Raw genomic sequence first — 20,474 nt, 5'->3', positions numbered from 1 at the left:
GAAACTTAGAACAGCGTGTAGCTTCTGTGCCACATATTGCTCACTGAATTAACCTGATAGTCTTTGTTGCACCACAGACTGTATTTCTTTGCAATGTTTTACTGTTCACTACAAAACATTTTCCGCTGTCCATTTAACTATAGTAAACATTGAGTAGGCAAAGCAAACAAAGGCAGCCCCACACCATAAAGTTTCATTTCAGACAGGTAAAAGCTACATAGCTGTTTTGGCTGAACTGCACACGGCTGTGCAGCTTTATTGTCTAGCAACATCCCTACTTCTTTCAGCAGGGGCCGAGACCCTCTCTTTCTGGTATCTTTAGCTCTTTCCTGAACAGGTATTCATAGTATTTTGTATATGAAAAATTCCAGTATTCTTATATTGATGTCACCAGGGTAGTTGTTTTCAGATATTTGCAGAATGCTGCAATAATCAGTAGGAATGCAAATATAATCACACTCAAAATGGAAACTACATGTGTGTGAAAGCTGAAGTTGTACAACACCATGTGTTTGACCTAGTGCAGCTAATAGGAAATAATGCATATTTTTCCCTCATCGCTTATTGTTCAAAAAAACACAATTCATGAGGACAACATTAGTTTATGCTTACCTTTCAGTGTCCTTGAATGTGCTTTGGGTACAACCTCATAGGGCTTCATTCTGCTGACAGAAGCTTGGAGTTGCGAAGTATCTGAGAGTGAGTATATGTAAAATACATGTGTTAGATAAAAATATGTTGCCAGATAACCACATCAACTTTGTGCTTCTGCAGCAATGTGTGCTGCAGTACCATTCCTTTTATTAGATCTGCCAAATCTTACTGCCTGTACACGTGCATGGGTCTGTAAATCACAGCTGGCCTCAGTTAAAGTGCAGAGCATTTAAGTCTAACAAAAATTACATTTTAGAGTTTTCTAAGAGTTTTTCTCATGTTTCTTTTCCCTTCTCTTGGAGGAAATTTTAATCACTTGATCAAAACCAATTTAATCTTTTTATCTGGCCTGATTCTGTGAACCCACTGCAACTCTATGCTACAGCTGCAGATTGCACATTCTGTGATGTTACTTTTGCCACTCTATGGGCCTGATCTGTCAAGACATCTACTAAGCACTGAGCAGCCAAACAGACTTTACTGGGGTGTGATGGAATAACTATAGACTTGAATATAACCACTGGCACAGAGAACCGTTAGCAGTAATTCCCCAAGAACAAAGTGGAGTAATTCAGCGTGGCAGGAATGTCCATAACTTTGGAAGCTGCTGCTGCAGTTATATCCCACATTACTTCTAGAAATCAAAAATAAAATCCTGTCAAAATGCCCCTTGTGTTTGCAGGACTGTGTTAGCAGTGGGCTTAGCATTACAGCTGTTAATGTGCGTGCTCTAGAGACCTTTACCAACACCAATTGAACTGCATGTCCACTCTATAAGTGATTACTCTTAGGCTCTTTTGGTGGCCAAGACCATTTCTGAATGCTAACACTGCTTTTCAATCAGTCTGCATCAGCTTCATTCAGAACCGTAGGTGTTTGCTTCCTCTGACAACCAGATGGTTGCTGTCTGAGGCAGGCCCCCAGATTCAGAAGCTGCTGTTGGAAAAAGCCTGCAATGAGGTAGGAAGCCAGTGCAGAAGTATGAATAAATTCCAGAACAGCTAACTACATTACTCTTCTTCCCACACATCAAAGGGGTAAGCAAGCATAGCAGTTAAGAACTTAGACCTAAAAAAATAAATTATTTGCCAGATGCTCTGAAATGAATATTACTTGGTGGTGTTTCTATGAACATTTATATTATTTCAGGTCAAATGCGTTCTGTACCTCAGCTGTTTGCTCTAAATGAGTGACAATATTTTGTATTTTTCAAAGGTATTATTACAGCTATATATTCATGTCTAAAAAGTAATTAAATTGTACCAAGTTCCTTTGTTCTTCCCTCCTTCAGCTTCTTTTCTCCAGGCTCCCCCTTACTTCCTGCAGGTCACCACATTTTCTTCTACTTAACTGCTGGTATTCTATTGCTTCTTTTAATGAGAATTGATTTTGATTTATACTGTATTCAGGAATAGAGGTCAGGCTGAATCTTGTCTTATTTTTCTGATAATACTGATCCATCTGTACAGCAAGTTACAGTCTTCTGTTTTGACCCTGCAGCTGAGCAGAGAAACTCATTTTGTTCCATAAAATGAGAAATTCCTGAAAAACCATTTGTTTCCTTTGCTGACATGTGAAAGGAGCTCCATCCTTTGCACTATATGAGCAGAAAAATGAAGCTGAAAAGATCCCTGGTCTTCAGACATGCCTGCTGGCCTGTCAGGATCTTGAACGTGTCACTTCATTCTGCACTGAGAGCTAGCAGTGCAGAGCAGAAGGAGGCAACCAAGAAGAAAATACCTAGTGGCACGTAATGGCCTATTTCAGGACAGGCTTGGAGCTTCTTGAAGCATTTTGATTTTTCATTTCTTTAGAGATGTTTTTGTTACAGAGAAAAAGTCTTATGAAAAATGGTTGTGTTATTTATGTGTCTGTTATTCAAGCATAGCACAGGCAGTGCCCTCAGTACCTCCCAACAACTTTGACCTAAATGCTCAGGATAAACCCACTATGTTTTCTGTCCTTGTAAGCCTTAGGTTTTGTAGCAGATTTTGAGCCAGAAAGTATCAGTTCCTTCATTTATTTCCAAAATTAATTAATCATATACAAACAATATCAGTTCTGCTGTGGAATTTGATTTTAAATTTACCATTCATTTCTCACCAAACCTTCACTATGTAGCACTGCATTAACATAAAGCTGCCAAACTCTTTAAAGAGTCTGAACATTAAAGTTATTCCAAATGTAAAACAGGGTAGGTTTCTAGTAGAGAATTATTTACAAGGGTCTAACTAGCTAGAGTTATTTTAGAACAGCATCAAATTTTCAGGCTTCTTTAACATGCAATGAAACCTTAGCAATGAGAATGGTTTGCATCGTCAAGAGATGGGTGACAAGACTCAACATCTTTCCAAGAGCAATTTTTGTATGTTAGGTGGGCCATTCCAGGAAGTAAATAGTAGTTTGTAGAGAAAGTGCATTTAGTTGGTTGGTGTTAATCAAAGACTAGTTAATATGGTTATAGAAAAGATTCAGTTCATAAATAGTAAATACAATGAAAAAAATTATACATTCATAACAAGACAAATGCTCAGCCTGTGGCTGCTTCAGTGAAAGAGTGTTTTGACAGCCTGATGAGGTTTGTAATTATAAATTAAGGATAGTGAACTTCAGATGTTTATCTTTTGTTCAAAGCATCCATTTCAAGATCTCAGTAAGCCTATCAGTTACATATGTATGTATTAAAAACAGCAGGAGCCACTTTCTTTTGGTAGTGTCAAGTATCAATTTACTAATGCAAATAAAGTTCTCTGAGCCAAAATCCATTTTTACTTTGATTACCTTAGCTTTCTTGATATATTTCAGTATTTGGGATTATAGAAAATCTAGTTTGGAAGGGGCTTTCAGAAATCATCCAATCCAACTTTCTCCTGAGAGCACAGCCTTAGATCAGGTTACCTTGGGTCCTGTCAAGCTGAGGAAGTCTTAGATCATTTCCAGCAAGGGGAATCTTCCACTTTTCTAGGCAACCTACTTCTTCCCACAGGGAAGAGCATTTTTATTACATCCAGACAGAATTTCCCAGGAAGGAACTTGTGCCTCTTGCCTTTTGTCTTTTTACCATCTTTCCTTGTGACAAGCATACCTCCAACTTCTCTACAGCTACCTTTGAGGTGCTGGAAAACTATCAGATCCACCCTGAACCTTCTCTAATCTTTCTGAGGGGCCTCGTCCTTGACCGCGTTCAATTCCCCCATCCCCTTTTTTGTTCTTCCTATTCAGGCTTGGGGCACAGTGGTGGAAAGACTGTGTGGGGAAAATGGATCTGGGGGTGTTGATCAGCACCCTTGTGAACGTGAGCCAGCGGTGTGCCCAGGTGGCCAAGCAGGCCAATGACATCCTGGGAAGTGATCATTTGCTCTGGTGAGGCCACACCTTGAATGCTGTGTTTGTCCTTCACTGCAAGAAAGACACCGAGGGCCTGCACGTGTCCAGAGAAGGGCAGCGGGGCTGTGAGGGGTCTGGAGCACAAGTGATGGGGAGCAGCTGAGGGAACTGGGGCTGTTGGGTCTGGTGAAGAGGAGGCTCAAGGGAGACCTCGTGGCTCTCTGCAACGACCTGAAAGGAGGCTGTGTGAGGCGGGGTCGGCCTCTGCTCCTGCATTACTAGTGATAGGATGAGAGGGAATGACCTCAAGTTGCACCAAGGGAGGTTCTGGATATTAGGAACAGTTTCTTCTCTGAAAGAGTGAGGCAGTGGAATTGGCTGCCCAGGGAAGTGGTTGAGTCACCATCCTTGGAGGTGTTCAAGAAACACTTAGGTGTTGTACTGAGGGACATGGTTTAGTGGGGGAATATTGGTGGCGGATGGATGGTTGGACTGGTTGATCTTGAAGGACTTTTCCAACATTGGTGATTCTATGGTTCTGTGATTCTTTGTTTCGACTCTAATTCTTTGATTCCTTGACTGTGTTCTTGTTGAAGAACAAATATCCTTGCTGGTGCTTTGGGAGTAATTTAAAGGCAAACACTTCAATTTAATATTCAAGGATGTTGAAGTAGTTTGTATTCCGTAAACTTTTCTACTTAGTTCAGTTTTAAACTTACGTATGTGTCTAGAAATCTAGAGGAACTGTTAAAGAAAACAAACAAACAAAAATACAATACGGACAAGAATCAAATACTTTCAATCTTTTGAAATTCTAAGTTGTTATAAAAGCAAAAGAAAATCTTGGAGAAGAATATTATTGCAACAGCGATTGCGGAGGTACTAAGAGCTTACCATCTGGCAAGGCCCTCAGACCAGATGGATTCACTAATGACTTTTATAAAGCATTTCATCAGACTCTGCTGGAACACATGACTGGCGTCTGTAATTATCCTAATTTAACAGGGTTCCAGCCTTCGATGTTAGATTCATAATCATTGGTCTTGGAAGTGAAGAAAACGTTCACTGAAATCTCTTATCAACAAAAGCGTGGATTAGGAAGAAGGTGTAATGTTAAAATGCTGCCTGGAGTTTATTGGTTCATCTTAAATGGAATGTTTGATTTTCAAGAAAGTGTCTGTGAAGTGCCACGCACTCTTACTGAAGACCTTCTTTGCAGATACATCAGCATGCTTGTGGAATTCTCAGTTGGCTTTATGCACCCACAAAAGCATTCAGCTGCTTGAAGGAGCAGACTGCCAGAAATCCCCTCACTTTTTTTTGCCTGCCCTGCAAGGAGGGGAACTTGCAATTCCCAAGCAATTGATCTTTGCTTCTTACCCTACACATGCAACTGCTCCTGTTACAGTTCTCACAGACAGAAGGTTGAGAAGTGCGCGGAAGTGACTGCCACTACCAGCAAGCAGTGCCAGCAGCAATAACTGCTACTTTTTCCCCTTCTGTTTTCCACCCTAGCTAATTGTGTAGGGTGGAAGAACTGCAGATAAGGTGAGATAAATGTGAATTCCATTTCATACAAACCTGGAAAGTAGGGAGGGAGAACTTTTCTTGTGAAATTTCTGCAGCCCATCTGCCTTGATCTTGTTGGCTATACCCTGTGCTGTGATCACTCTGCCTTATACTAATGAATCTCAAACAGCTATCTGCAGCCTTATAGCCTGTGGCTTGCAGAAAATTGGCTGGTTATAAGAGAAGGACTTTTCTGTTTCTAGCTGTTCTTCCTATTGGAAGGAACAGGAAAGATTCCCCAGCGGTGTTGTTCTGTACCATAAATTGCTGTTGTTTGAATACATAATCTAATCATATTTTTATCTTCCTTCAATAATAATATTTCAATACTTTCCAGTGGAGTGATGTGATATCACAAATCATTTAGATATAGGATCTTTGCTTAGAAAGGTTGAAGATACACACCTATATGCTGGAAACAAAACAATGAAGTTTATACTCGTTTTTAAAGAGTGTGGAAGGGCAGAGAAGCCATGCCAGTTAGAGATCTTCTGATCTGGAGACAGGAAGCAATCCATGTTGCAAACAGATTGAATAGCCACACATGCAGTTTTTGCATTTTCATTGACAAACATGGCTGTCATGTATGAAGGTATTCAGACAGCCACCAGGAATTGTTCTTGAATTTAGATTCCATTTCCTCACTCCGTAAGCCACCGTTCTGTCTGCCAAAAAACAAACCCTTGGTTATCTAACAGCCAGACTGAACGTAGGCAGTTGTAGAGCATTATTGTAAAGGCTATGAGCAGGAAATGAATGTCCTTAGTGGTTCTGAAAAATCAGGCTACTTCTTAGGTGCCAAAAACTGATACTTGGTCCTAATTTTAGATGTGCCATTAGTTGACTTCATGCATTGAAAAGGATAAAGTAAAGAACAGATACGTTCAGTACTGACATACTTAGGTTGTAGGAAATACGTTGTTCATACATCCAGGAATGGAAATGCTGAACATGGGGAGATCTAGTATGTGAAAAGCAAATTGTACAGACCAATGGTACATGTAATTAAGCTGCAGTTGTGTTCTAGCAGTGAGACAGGCTGCTTCAATTAATCTTTTCCATCTGGTTTTTATGTTTTTATCACTGAAGAAGAGTAATCTAACTTAATTGTAAATGTTTCCTTTGCTGACATGTGAAAGCAGCTCACCATCTTAAGCATGGTGGTTACCCTTTATTTGCCTTATAGGTTTAGAATTAAGGTGAACTGGCTGACATACAACAAACTTTAGAATCCAATCCTGAGAAGAAGGAAAAAATGAGCAAGTAGGAGAATTAATAAAAAAAAGTTTTTACTGAGTGTTCTGCTGAACTTGTTCTTTTCTCAAGAATTGTTCCTTAACAGGAGGAAATTGTAATTTTATTTTTTTTGAAGCTTCCTTAATTTTTTTGGTGAATCCTTTTTAATAATTAGTATTATCTGCTCCTGGGATATTAAAAAATACTCAGATGCCCTGAGCCATCTGTTGAGTGTCAGTTTATTAATAGGATATTTTTCCTTATTCCATCTGTAGCTCACATATTCAGACATTATTCTAATTTGTTTCCTGGATAACAGTGTAAAACTGTCTTTGTATTCATGTTACCCTAGGGAGAGGTTTTTTATTATTAACTTCCCCAGGTGAGATTTTCAAACCAGATCCTCTGGGCTTTGTCAAAGAGAATGCCTCAAGGACTGAAGGACAGCTTGACAACAACTTGGAATAATTGCAAAGAGCACTTTTTGGTACCGTGTCAGCTACTGATAGCCTGCATTGCTCTATTTTTAGTATGGGATAAAGTTTGCTAAATGATGGCCTTCTGTCTTTTTGTGTTACCATGAAAATGTAAAAAAAATGTTGCAAGGAAAATATAAAATACAGTTTTTTCTCCTAAATTGTGCTACTGCCTCGTTCCAGAATATGTTTGACATCTAAGAGAAATGTCCCCACACAATATGGAAGTAAAGATTAGAGTTCACACTTTGGCATGGAAGAGAAAGATACTATGGACAGTCTGGTGGAGATTTCCATGCCTGAAGAGATGTGCACAGAGATGGTTTTTTGTTCTTCTAATAGAGCCTGCATTAGAGTGGCTTGCAATAATGTGCCTCTGTACAGAGACTGCAGAAAATAAAAAAGTTGAGAGGTCTGTGTTTAACAGTGTGTATAGGATAGAGTCAGTCAAAACAATTGTACTATTGGAGTTATTGGAGTAAATCACTGGAAACCAGGAAATGATTTTTGAAACGTTAGCCTTTGTCTGGATTTAAGTAAGAGAAATCCTATTTGTCGTGAAGGTTTTTGTGCAAGGTGCTATTTCTGATTGGCTGGCAGAGAAAAATGAGAGAAACCAGCAAAGAAGCAGTAAGTTTTGCCTTTCCTCAGGCAGCAGTAACTAAAAGCATATCTGAAAATACATATAAATATAAAGCCCATATAAAAATGTTGTGATTGTACATTACATTTTCTAGTTAAAATATTATTACTTGATAAGTTGTATTCTGCAATCACCATGTCAGTCTCAAGCATTTTTTCTTTTTTAGGCAGAAGAAATAATGGGATACAGTAAGTTTTTATGGCGTTTGATACGATCGTTCCAGTAAATAAAAAAAAGCTTTTTTTTAAACTAAGAAAAATAAATTATTTTTTCAGTTTCATGTTTACATTTTTTACTGTATTGACAAAATGTGTTGTAACTTAAACTGTGTTCTCTTTCAGCCTTGCAGTTCACCCGGATAAAACTTTAGTAGCTACAGGGCAGGTTGGAAAGGACCCTTACATTTGCATTTGGGATTCCTACCGTGTACAGACTGTTTCTGTCCTTAAGGATGCACATACACATGGAGTTGCCTGCTTAGCTTTTGATTCTGATGGCCAGGTTTGTATATCTTCTTTTTCAATGTTTTCAATTTAGTTTGACCTCTGAGTCCAAGAGACATCACATTGAAATATTTTATATGTATAGGTAGCTGTACGGCTGTAGTACTTAAACTACTGTTATCATTAATTTTTTTTTAATGCAAGGACTGCAAATGTAGCTCTTTCAAAAAACGGAATCTCACCAAGAATTCAACTGAAGTAGATGCATTAGTTACTGAACAAATGTCTATAAAAGAAACAGCCCTCCTTGGTTCAAATGTAATAGCTTCACTACATACTTATCACTTGCTGTTCAAGAGACCATTTCCTGGCAGAGTCCTTGCAATCCTGCAGCTCTTTTGACAGAGAGACTCCAGTAAGAGTCTCACTGGCTAGGGTGCACAGTCAGTTTAATTGAATAAAGGGGTTAGGACACAATATGTTATATGATTATGTGATATTTGGAGGCAGTATTAAAATACAAGTAAGCGATGGGCTGTTCACGTCTAAACACATTGAATTTTTTCCCTGCGGGAGAACTAGTAAAAACATTGAATTGTAACTGAAAAGGGAGAAAAATAGATTAATTATGTGGATAAAACTGAGAAGTGTTTCACATTCAATTTTGTCCTTATCGGTGTCCAGTTTTCTGGTATAACAATGTGGTCATATTTTATAGTTTGCTGCTAAAATATTTTTAGGACTAGTTAGAAGGTAAGCTGATTCTTGCACAGATCTTCCTTGTTTGCTAGTGAGTTAAATCCCAGAAGGACAGATTTGCCTTTAAATGCTTTCCTTAAAATAATGTCGTAGACAGTTAGCTGTCTGTAGAGCTTTACTATCATATGCCTGATCACTCTGCAGCTGATCACAGTGGTTTTATTCCTCTTTCTGAGATCAAAACCAGACATACAATGCCTAAAATGTGTTGTTACATGAAACAAAAGTACTTTCTGTTGTGCATTATCTTGTGTATATTCAGTTTAAAGATCAGTGTGAATCAAAGTACACTACCACAAGCAATTACCTTTAACACATATTCAAAAAGCATTACGAGGCAGCACTGTGGCATGTATTTCTTTTTTAGAAATTAGAGGTAACTTTCTATTTTAAGCTTAGTTTTCAACTATCTCCTTCCATTTTTATTTTTTTAAAGTAAAACCATTTCCTCTGAAATCTCATGTGCCAACTCTAATTAAAGAAAAAGGTGTTCCTAGGAAATGTGCATTAAAAAAATCAAATGAGAGCATCCCCAATTCACCAGAAGAAAATTTTGAGTGCTATAATAACCTTATCATGATTTTAATTCAGAAATAAGTATTCCTAAAATTTTCTCTTGTTTCTAACTTCATGAGAATGGTGGGTAAACCTTTAAACAGGTTTAAATCCCTGTTTAAGCACCTAATAAGGATAAGCCCAGTCCATATGAGCTAAAGATGGAGACTCTTCTGAAGATCCTGCTTGGTGCCTAATTGTAATTAAAAACTGAACTTATTGGTGTGTTGACTTTGCAAAACAGTGGCATTCTGTTTCTGGAAATGTTAGAGAAGTTGCAGATATTCTGGAAATGAAGATTTGCACAGAATGCATTTATATCTGGAGAAAGACCAGTGCTGGAAAACATAAATATGGATGAGGTATCTTGGCTTTTGCTGCTCTTTCTGGTTTACAAAAGAAGGTGCTGTGCTGAGCCAAAATGAAAGAGCTTTGACAGAACTTTGAGTATGTGGAATTCAGAGCTGCTTCCAGTTTATTTAGTCAGCACAGTCACCTGAAGGAGGTGGCATCTTGTAACAGGACAAAACGAGCTTCATGTACATTGCTCACGTATTTCCTTCAACTGCATACATTTCACTCTTTTATAGAGTGTCTATTTCTATCCTGGAAAGATTGATATTTTAGCCTCAAAACAAACAAAAATTCAATAATAACATAAGGTACAGGTGCAAATAATTGTATCCCTACATACTATTTTCTCAAATGCCTGCTATTTTCCACTTGTAAAATAAGTATAGGCTGAGGAAAAGCCCAGGTAATTCTGCTTCTCTACCTGTGCTCAGTTCCCATAAAGACAACTCTGCTTCCTCCCTCTCTGCTGCACACAGCTTCTGGTTCCGAGGGCAACCACTGTGTTGAGTGCTGCACAGCTCCAGTATGGGAATTTAGTGTAGGTCCCAGAATAGTGACACTGCATTTATACTTTGACCAATTTAATTAGCTCTTCCTGTATCAGAAACTCTGGGGTATTTTCAAGCATTCAAATGAATTAATTCTGAAATATTACTCCCTGCTTGATTTACTCCCAGCTGGCACTGCGTGGAGACAGCTTAGGTGCCTCTGCAGTGCTTCCCTGGCGTAATTAACCGCAAACTGAGTAATGGAGAGTGGAAAGTATTTATTGTCTTTTCTGGTATACAGAGGAGGTCAATAACCAGCTTAAATCAAAGATTGTTTATTTTATGTACTTTCAATAAGGATTTGAAATTTGAAGATGAATATATTTAAAAGAAATGTTCTGTTAATATTCTCTATAATTAATGTTACATTCTAAGAGTGCTGAAGGTATTTAAATTTCCAGCAGAGCAGTTGCTATTGAAAAATACATATTTTAGTTTGTGATTTTTCTGTATGACTGGGAGATGACATTGTTAGGAGGGAAGCTGCACATTGTTCAAATATTTAATGAAGAGCTGTCAGTTTGCCTACAATTAAAAATTTATTCTGTTGAACCAGGAACTAACTAGAGTTTGAGAACACCAACATCTGCCCTTCACAGAATTATCTACAAAGCTGATGTCTTTCTTATTAAAGACTTTCTCTAATGCTATACATTTCAGTTTCTGTTCTAGGTTGTTTTTTAAGGACCTCTCTTGTGGGCTTTCTTTAAAAAGAGTAAAGAGGGCATGTGTGCATTTCTGAATTTGGCGGTAGGTTGCAGTAGGCTGCTTTAGCCAGATCTTCTAAATCTGTGTAGACTTAAAAATAATTGTTTAATTATGTGCATAAGATACTTGGCAGATACTTTCTTCTGGTGATTCTGTGAATTCTCTGAGCAGGATGCTATCAAGTTCCATTCCAAAAGGAATACTAAAAGTAGAAGCGTTTTAACTTCAAAGGAAATTCAGCATGTATCACTCTTCTGCCAGCAGGAGACCTTCCTCAATAGATCTAAAGGAAAAAAGAAAATATAAAACATTAGCTAACGTACTCTAGAAATATCACTGCCCATCTACCCCACTAATGGTAATTTCTTGACTGGGAGATGAAGTCTGATGTTGTTATAAACATAAATCTAAATGATACTGTAAGTACTGCCATGGTTTCCATGGTGAAGAGAACAGTATAAAAAAGGTGAGAAAATGTTGGAATCAGTGATAGTTCCATGAAAAAATATCTTGTGTTTTGATCAGTACGTCCAACCTCCTGGGTAGATGTAGATTACTCAAGAGCAAATAAAACATATGCTACAATAATAGTCCTTTCTCAAATACGTAAATATTTTGATCTTGGTGATTGGCGGGAGTGTGTTTGTTCTTTCCTGTATTCTATTTTCCCTTCATTACCATAACAGATTCAGTACCTACCTTTCCTGTTTCAAAGGCTCATATGTGGGTAGATGCCCAACAGATTTTGTGAAATATATTACGCTAAAATCTTTTCAGTGCTTGGTGTCCTTCTGGTAGATTTTCACACAGATAGTTTTAACAGAGCTTTTTATTTCTATCAGTGAAAGACAATATAAGAAGTAGTCTCAAAGAAAATGTATGTATAATTTTGTCATGTTGCTCAGAATACTTGCTGGTAGGACTTGCTTGGTTTATGCATTACTCACTATGCAGAGTTCAGCTGTTACATGAGGTTGCAATGTATGTTGTGTCAGTTCCCAAGCAACCAAATGTAAAAGGGATCTATTTCATTACTCTAAAATAAAAGAACTGTAACTATTATGAAGACAGTGCAGGATGCATGTGTACCTACTGCCTTTCAGCCAGAGGCCTTTGTAAGTGGCTCGCTTAAGAAGGAAGATGTTTTTGCTCTTGAAAATGGCATGAAAAGGCATGGAATACCTTGTCTGATTTATTTTGCTACTGAATGAAAAATGGAATGTTCTGTTTCTTTGTGAATATTGATTTCACTCAGCTCTATAGTAATTGGTAGTCTTATAGCAATTAGTATTTTTTTCTAACAAAGTATTCTAGAGGAATTTTTGGTAAAATTGCTTTTGTTGTCTTTTCTGGTTCAGTTCTTTTGTATTAACTCAGAAATTTCCAGACTTTAAATAATTTACCTGCTGCAAAGCCAAGCCAAAAATAACGGACATGTAATTGAAGGAAACATTCAGTACAGAGATTCAGTTTGCAAGTCATCTTTAAGCAATTCTTCAAGGAAAGATGTGGTTCATGTCAAATCTGAAACACGAGTCCATTTGGATCAGATGATTCATCTGCTCATCTTCATCTTTGAGGCCAAAATAAGGTTTCATTTATTGCACGTTCTTGAAATGTAGGCTTTCCTGTAACAGAGCAAAATGTGTAGGAGCTTCAGTTGGACTCTTAATAAGTTTGTAGATAGGGCAATGAGGAGAATAAGGGACACAACAGATGTGAACGTTACCCAATTGTGTTACCAAGCTAGGTGGTTGTTTCCCATGAAAAGTGTCTCTCAGTCTCTTCCCACAGTGTAAGTTACCCAGGCATGTTCTCTTTACTAACATATATTGGACATATCCATTATGTATCTCTATCCAATATAAGATATGTTATGGATATGTTATAAGATATCCATTTTATAAGTTGCAGTACATGTGCTATCAGTTTAGTCTTCGTGCTGTTATAGATCACAACAGTCTCAGCTCCATCAGTCTAAGATTGCTCACCTAATAAGAAACTGATGGAAATCATGTAAGGTTGGACATAATGAGCACAGTCACTGGGAGATTATCTGATCTGATTTATATAAAAGGCAGTTACTGAAAGTGTATCCAGTTCAGATTTTAAACCTCAACTAAATAATGAATAAACGTGTGTCTGGGGATAGTGAGAGCTTCTATTTCCCATTCATTTTTACTATCAGGTTAATAGATCAGAATGCCAGAGTGCAGTGCTTCTGATATGATCATTTCAGTCCTTCTGTAATTATATTTGAGACATCAGTAACCTGAAATTAAGACCTAAATCTGTAGAAAAGATTAGGTGTTTCAGTGCTTTCTCCAGCAAGCAGATGATTAACACAATTATCTTGACGATGCCTTCAGCAATGTGGTTCAATCACAAGTCACATGTGGGAAGCTCTGTTTGTTCAGTACAGTAAACTGATTTTTGAGTTGATTAACTGTTAACTAGATCACAATTGTTTTTCCTTAGCGTTTAGCTTCAGTGGGACTGGATGCCAAAAATACAGTGTGTATTTGGGACTGGAAGAGAGGAAAACTGCTGGCAACAGCTACAGGCCATTCAGACAGGGTAAGTGTATTAAAAAAATACTTTATTATTTATTATTTTTTGTTTATAAAAGGTTAGCATAGAGGTAATTTTGTTCATTCTACCTAGCTTTTAAAATACTGAACAATGTATTTCTTCTCATTATACCGGACAAAACACAAAGCACTGTGTTAGCACATGATGTATTCTTGAGCTGGCTGGCTTGCCTGGGGAGGAAATACTTTGTAATTACACACTGATGGGGATGATTTATAGCCCTTTATATGAGATGTGAAATGCTAGCTCAGTGGACAAAGATAATGCTCTTTCCAAATGCATCAAAAAGACATTTTATCCTGAGGGAAAGTTTAATTATTTCCTTTTCATTTTTACTTAAGATAGTTACCTGCAGGTGAGCTAAAAGTTAGGATAAATATTCCTGTTATATCTAAATATTCCAAGCAAAGAATCAGAATAACTTCAATAAATAAGAGAAATTCGGAGATCTGAATGTTGTTCAGGATTACAAAATGTTTAAACAAGTTTAGCATCAGCAAAATAACTCCCCACCATATAAGCATGCATGTGTTAAGTTTTGGAAACATTCTGTCAGCTTTTTTCTTAACTTATTATGAAATTATAACAAGTTAGAATGCTTTCATATTGAAATATATCAGAAAGTTTTACTCCTAATGGGGGAGTATTCATGGTAAAATATATAGAAGCAGAGCAGCAGACTAAACCCTTTCTTCTAGTATATGTTTAGATATAGTCTATTTGCATCTTATGTATCACCTGGATAAACTATGGAATCATAGAAAGGTCTGTGTCTGAAGGGATCTTAAAACTCATCTAGTTCCAACCCTCTGCCATAGGCAGAAACACCTCACACTGGGCTGTATTGCTCAAATCCTCCTCCAGCCTGGCCTTAAACATTTCCTGGGATGGGGAATTCTCAACTTTTCTGTGTCAGTACCCCACCACCCTCAATCTGGTAGTTCATTTTTACTTAAGATATCCACACCACAGCAGAATCTTAGTCTTTATTCAAATTTCTTCTTTCAGAACTGATTCACTTCCCAGTTATGTCAGTGGAAGTTTTGCTACCATCTTGTGCTACCCACCTCACTAGGCACAAGATCAGGTTTTGAATTATTTGAAGACTCCAGGACAGGCAAGAAGTACTAAAATCTTTGTCTCCTTAGGCTTTCACAACCAGAAAAAGCAGATTTTGCACTGAAGAGGGAATGGGAAAGAATATGTATCTATCACGGCCACAAATTATATTGATTTAGTGTGCTGGAATAATACAGCACTTCTAAAATAAAATATCTTGTGTTTAACAAAATACAAAGTACTTGAACTACTATAAGTGATGACTTCTTATAGAAGATAAATATTTTGTAGGATGGCAACACTTTCTAGCGTATAAAATGAATGATGGGTTTGCTTAGGATAATAAGTTCCTGTAGGGTGCTGGAAGTTTTCAGAGATACACACACTTCTTGTACATGTACAGTGTTAAGATGTACTTGTTAACAGCTGAAGAGCTGGAAGTAGCAAAAAGACCCAAGGTCTTTCGCTACAGACACAGGTTTCCTGCAGTAACTCATGATTGTGGTAACATCATTGATTTTCAGCTTGGGCTTTGAGAAGCTGAATGCCAGAGATGAAAAGTCTGAAAATGGCATGCTGGTGAAGATCTGGGCTGAAGTGGAAACTTCTTATTTCCAACTTCATGCATTATTTTTCATTTGACATAATCTCACAGTTGTAGATTACTCTATAATTTTTTTCTGGTAATCAACCAGAAAATACCAGGGGTAATCAACATGATTAATGCAGTTTTATTTGTGTAGATTAATTCAAATGAATGATACCTCATTTTGTCACATTAAGTCTTTGTGATCAGCTTAAATAAACTACTGTACCTTTTATATAAAATAATAAGCAAAGATAAATGCACCATTCTTTCATCCCTAAATTTAAGGAACATTGGCTCACCACGTGATTCCCATTTTATTTAAGACTGTTAATGTTATTTATTCAAGAATATCTCAGAGCTGGAATAGATTCCTAGTTTGAAGGCAGGAAAGAGGTGTCTTGGCAGAGCTGGGTGAAACAGCCTTAATTTTTACACAAAGAGCTCCAGTTTTACCTAAATATTGTGCTTTCATTTTTAGCAATACTTTACAACAGAAGTTATGCCTAAAAATTAGTAAAAGCAAACTGAGTCTAGATTCAATTACTGTATAATTAAAAGTATCAGCTTACTGCATTTCTTAACAGATATTTGATATTTCCTGGGATCAGTATCAACCAAACAGAATTGTCAGCTGTGGAGTAAAACACATAAAGGTAAATATCTTTTGTTGCTGTTATTTTTGTTTTTGAGTAAATAGCCATTGGTAAAAAAGTTTGTCCTGTTAAATGATGAGGATTTCAATATAAGGGATTTTTCCATTTTTCTTTTTTTAATCCATGAACATTTCACCAGAATTTTTTGTTGGAAGCCAGTTTAGACATTAAGCAGTGACTAAGACGCAAATTATCAAGTGAAAGTCATTTGGTGTAATTTTCATCATTATATACTTCTAATTTTGGGGTTTCCTTCTCCCTGTCTGTGGAAGTCTTTAGTGATTTCTCTTGTTGAGTGTCACAAGGGGTCACTGGGCTGGCGTAGGAGTAACTAAGAAGTATGAATTGAATGAATTTCTGTGACCTATTGTGCTACCAGCAACTGTAGTGATGCTGTAGAAAAGGTACATAATACCTATGGAGATGAACAGGTTATAACTCTATTTGGCCTATCACACTATAGGAAATTGCAGTGATGCTGTAGGGAAGGTATGCAGTGCCTATGGAGACTCTAGGATCTGACTATTGGATCCCTCTAATTCATCTTTTCAAGAGCTGACATTCCAACGCTTATAAAAAATACTTAGAGAGAAATTCTCATCTGCTAATACTCCCTGCAATTTTCTTTTTTCCTCCAGTCTTTTTCCTAACAGATGGTAATTATTTCACATGGCTGAGGTGGGAAGAGCTTTAACTAGAAGTTTAGGAAACCAGCTAATATCTCTAGTTCGGGTTACTGAGAAGCTTTTGCCCTTGAAACCACCACTGCTTTCAAACTGTGGGTGGTTTTGGCAGGAGTGATACCATCTGTTGTATTCTGCAAGCTGTTTTCCAAAACCTGTCTTTATTTGGCACCTGTGTTCTGTTTTAATTGGCCGTAATTGCCCCAAACGTGCATAATACCAGCAAAGTATGCATATGGATAGAGGCATGCCAAGAAAAGAAAAAAAAAAAGAGGGACTAGGGGAGTGAGTTGGAATGCTTTCTGATTAGATATTCCCCTTCAGTGATGCTCAAGCAACGCTCTACGTAGTTGTCAGTCATTATATGCCTGTGGAAATATGATAATCAACTTGCAAAAAGGGCTAAGAACAGCTCTAAAGCAATTGTAGCCCTCTGAGAATAGGGACTAGTAGTTAGGAATAATGCTGTTTCTTCCTTAGCATTTCAGTTCTGTTGGGTCTACTGGGTAAGCAAAAATTAAAAGCTGTGATAAGGCTTAGGAGCTAAGCCTTCCATGCCCCACCTACTTTCTAATGCTGCCCTGCTCTCCTTACTTATGGTAAAAGGCAAAGGGAAAAATAATTGAATTAGAAATAGAGAAAGATTTGAAATAAAAACCCTTGATACAAAGATTTTCTGGAGTCCAGCTTTATGGGAAACTTCTGGGAGCAAGAACAAGGAAAAAGACATGAAAATTGTTTATAGCCACAGAAAAAGATGTAGGCATATGAAGTGAGACAGCATTATGCTCCTGCATCAGATACCTCAGCATACAAACCACTGAACATAAATGCCCATTTCTGCATGTGCTGCCAGGCCTGAGTATTTCAGCACTTCTTGTACACTTCTATTTGTAATCCACTTTATAGTCCCCAGGAGGTCTGATCCCTGAGCGGGAGCTGCATTGCACACTAACTATTCCCTCTCCTTGATACACATTATGTCTATTTAGAAAAAAAAAATTACACTCAAGACTGATTCCAAAAGAAAAAAGTACAATTCCACGATTCTATGATTTTTCTAGCCCAACCCTAAGGATGGCCTTTTGCTGTGTTTGTGTTCTCTTGCTCATTTCCTTTTCCTCAGTTAATCTTTGCACAGTGTTACTGTGTCTGCGTAAAAGTGAAGAAAGCCACTATTCCACACCTAGAAAATCCCATTACTTCATACTCAGAGCAAGTTCAGTTTCAGGTACAAGTGTCTGCAGTTCTCCATCAAACCTCTGTAAATGTAGTTTTGAGGAGTATATTTGTTTCAGTGCATTGGGGAAGGGCAGAAATGTTTATTCAGCTCATCCAGAAGCTGTTTTATTACTTCACAACACTGTCGACACTATTTTGTACAGATGTACATCTGTGAGATCTGCTCATTAACATGAAAAAAAATGCAGAAATTCTTCCTGATAATAGCATTTACATTTCAGTTTTGGACTCTGTGTGGAAATGCGTTGACAGCGAAGAGAGGAATATTTGGTAAAACAGGGGATCTGCAAACTATCCTTTGTTTAGCATGTGCAAAAGAAGACATCACGTACTCCGGTGCTTTAAATGGAGACATCTATGTTTGGAAAGGGCTAAACTTAGTTCGCACAATTCAAGGAGCACATAGTGTAAGTTGTGTTTTTAATGTCAATTTCTGAAATGTCTTGTTCATTGGCTTGAAAACTTTATTAAAGACCTTTTATTTCAGGTCAGAAGAGTGTTGAAGGCAGTTCATCAGTTAAGATCTTATCTTTAATTTTGTACTTTGTTTATGTTTTGTCAGCAGATGCTAGCTGCTGAACTGATATTGACAGAACAGATATCATTAGCATAGATTTAACCAAGCAGACGAAATGTAAAGTTTCTAAATCTAAAGTTTCACAGATTATAGCTTCAGGTATGATCAGTTTAAATAAAAATATTTAGTAACCAAATGATCTTACTTAAAATTAATTTTACCAGTAAAATTCCCAATATCCAAGATTGATTCTTCATAGAATCCTCAATGTAAGTAGATCATTTTAATCTGTGAGTGCACTCTGACCATATTTCAGAGGCAGTTTACTCCTTTCATAATAAGGGCTCCACATTAGGGAGTGTTAAAATTACAGAGAGAATAAAGAATGTACAGGTTTGTGCTGGCTTTCTAACCACTTGAATTAACATCAGAAATACACATCTCTGTTGTTGCTGCACTAAAGGCACGGTAGGATTTCCATGTCTGCAAATACAGGGTGTTGTTTGTTTTTTTTTTAATCTCCCCAAACTCGTTATATTGGCAGTGCATCAAGATTCATAGCAACTCTTCTAATTACCTAATCCCTAATTTATAAAAGCAGTCTGACTGAAGACAGGGACGTTTCTTACCTGCAGAACTACCATGTAATTGACAGGTTGTGATTATGCACAACTGCAATAACGTGGAAATCTCTGAGCTGAACAGTAACTCTGTGTAGCACACTTCCTTAAGTTTATATGGATTCACTGGAAAAAATAACTTATTTCTACACAATATGTTCTGCTTCATTCTTACACATGATGGAGTTTCTCCATGGCTAATTCATCTTCTCCTGCCCATTTTATAACCTCTATGTAAATATTCATTAATTAAGACATTGAACAAGGCCGCTTTGAAATCAGAGGTTTTCTCTTTCGTTGTATTAATTTCTGTACTGTTGAACTTGGCTTTTAACTGAGAGGTCTTCCTCATAACAGCATTCTGATTCAGCATGTGTTCCATGAGCTATTCCAATATAGCATAGCACAGTCATCAAGAATGAAGCATTTTCAAAAATGAAGGAATTCAATCTGTAATAGAACTTTTTCTTTCAACAAGGAGAATGAATTGACAATCTTTCAGTTCCTATTAGATTCCAGATGATGTCTGCACTGAATTCATGAAAGAATTTCTCTATCATCTGCACACCTGTAAGAATATTTGTGTGGCTTGTTTGCTTGTTTTTCTTTATTATGGGTAACTATTTATTTTAAGTGTTCTATTATTTGCTTAGTAGTTCCAATGATAATGTTAACTAATCCAAATTTAAAGTTCTGCAAGTGGGCTATATCACTATTATTTGTATGAAAACTTCTACATAAATCACTTGAGGTGAGAGCACTTGAAATAAAAATGTACCTCTGTGTTTGCTGGCTTGCTTTCTGGATGGACAACAGTATGCTGCCTAGCAATTTCTAGCCTTTAACAAGAGTCTTTTCAAAAAGGTTTGCTTTGTGTGTTTAAATCAGTTGTAAAGAACTTTAAAACTTATTATAATATTGGTTAACAGGCTGGAATTTTTAGTATGTATGCTTGTGAGGAAGGTTTTGCCACTGGAGGGAGAGATGGTTGCATTCGGTTATGGGACACTGATTTCAAACCAATTACTAAAATTGATCTCAGAGAGACTGAGCAAGGATACAAAGGTAATGAGCTATTACTTTACTGGTTTTTCATACACCTAAATAATTGTGACACCACTGCATTCGACTCATTAATGTGTGTATACTGCTGATTTTTTGCTTAATGCCTATATTTACCTCTAAGATCTGAGTTCCCTTTTTACTGAAAATGATGCTGCCTGATGAAGTTTTCCGTGCTTCATTAC

General features: G+C 37.2%; 1 protein-coding gene across 3 annotated transcripts in view; it reads left to right on the top strand.

Annotated features, from left to right (window-relative positions):
* The window catches only part of EML6 (EMAP like 6), a 115,806-nt gene that overhangs the window by 26,346 nt on the left and 68,986 nt on the right, over window positions 1–20,474 (top strand). For all 3 annotated transcript variants that reach the window (XR_014881793.1, XM_085218591.1, XM_085218592.1), the window contains exons 2-6: window positions 8,247–8,406; window positions 13,751–13,849; window positions 16,097–16,165; window positions 18,312–18,497; window positions 20,157–20,292. Coding sequence is in view for 2 of the 3 variants with exons in the window: in XM_085218591.1 (XP_085074717.1) it covers window positions 8,247–8,406; window positions 13,751–13,849; window positions 16,097–16,165; window positions 18,312–18,497; window positions 20,157–20,292 (650 nt within the window). In the remaining variant the exon portion in view is untranslated. The remainder of the gene's footprint in view (window positions 1–8,246; window positions 8,407–13,750; window positions 13,850–16,096; window positions 16,166–18,311; window positions 18,498–20,156; window positions 20,293–20,474) is intronic.

The sequence above is a fragment of the Meleagris gallopavo genome, chromosome 2 (genome assembly GCF_905368555.1).
Source record: "Meleagris gallopavo chromosome 2, MGAL_WU_HG_1.1, whole genome shotgun sequence".
NCBI lineage: Eukaryota > Metazoa > Chordata > Aves > Galliformes > Phasianidae > Meleagris > Meleagris gallopavo.
The sequence above is the reverse complement of the archived record's forward strand: the minus strand, read 5'-3'. Positions and strand labels throughout refer to the sequence as shown.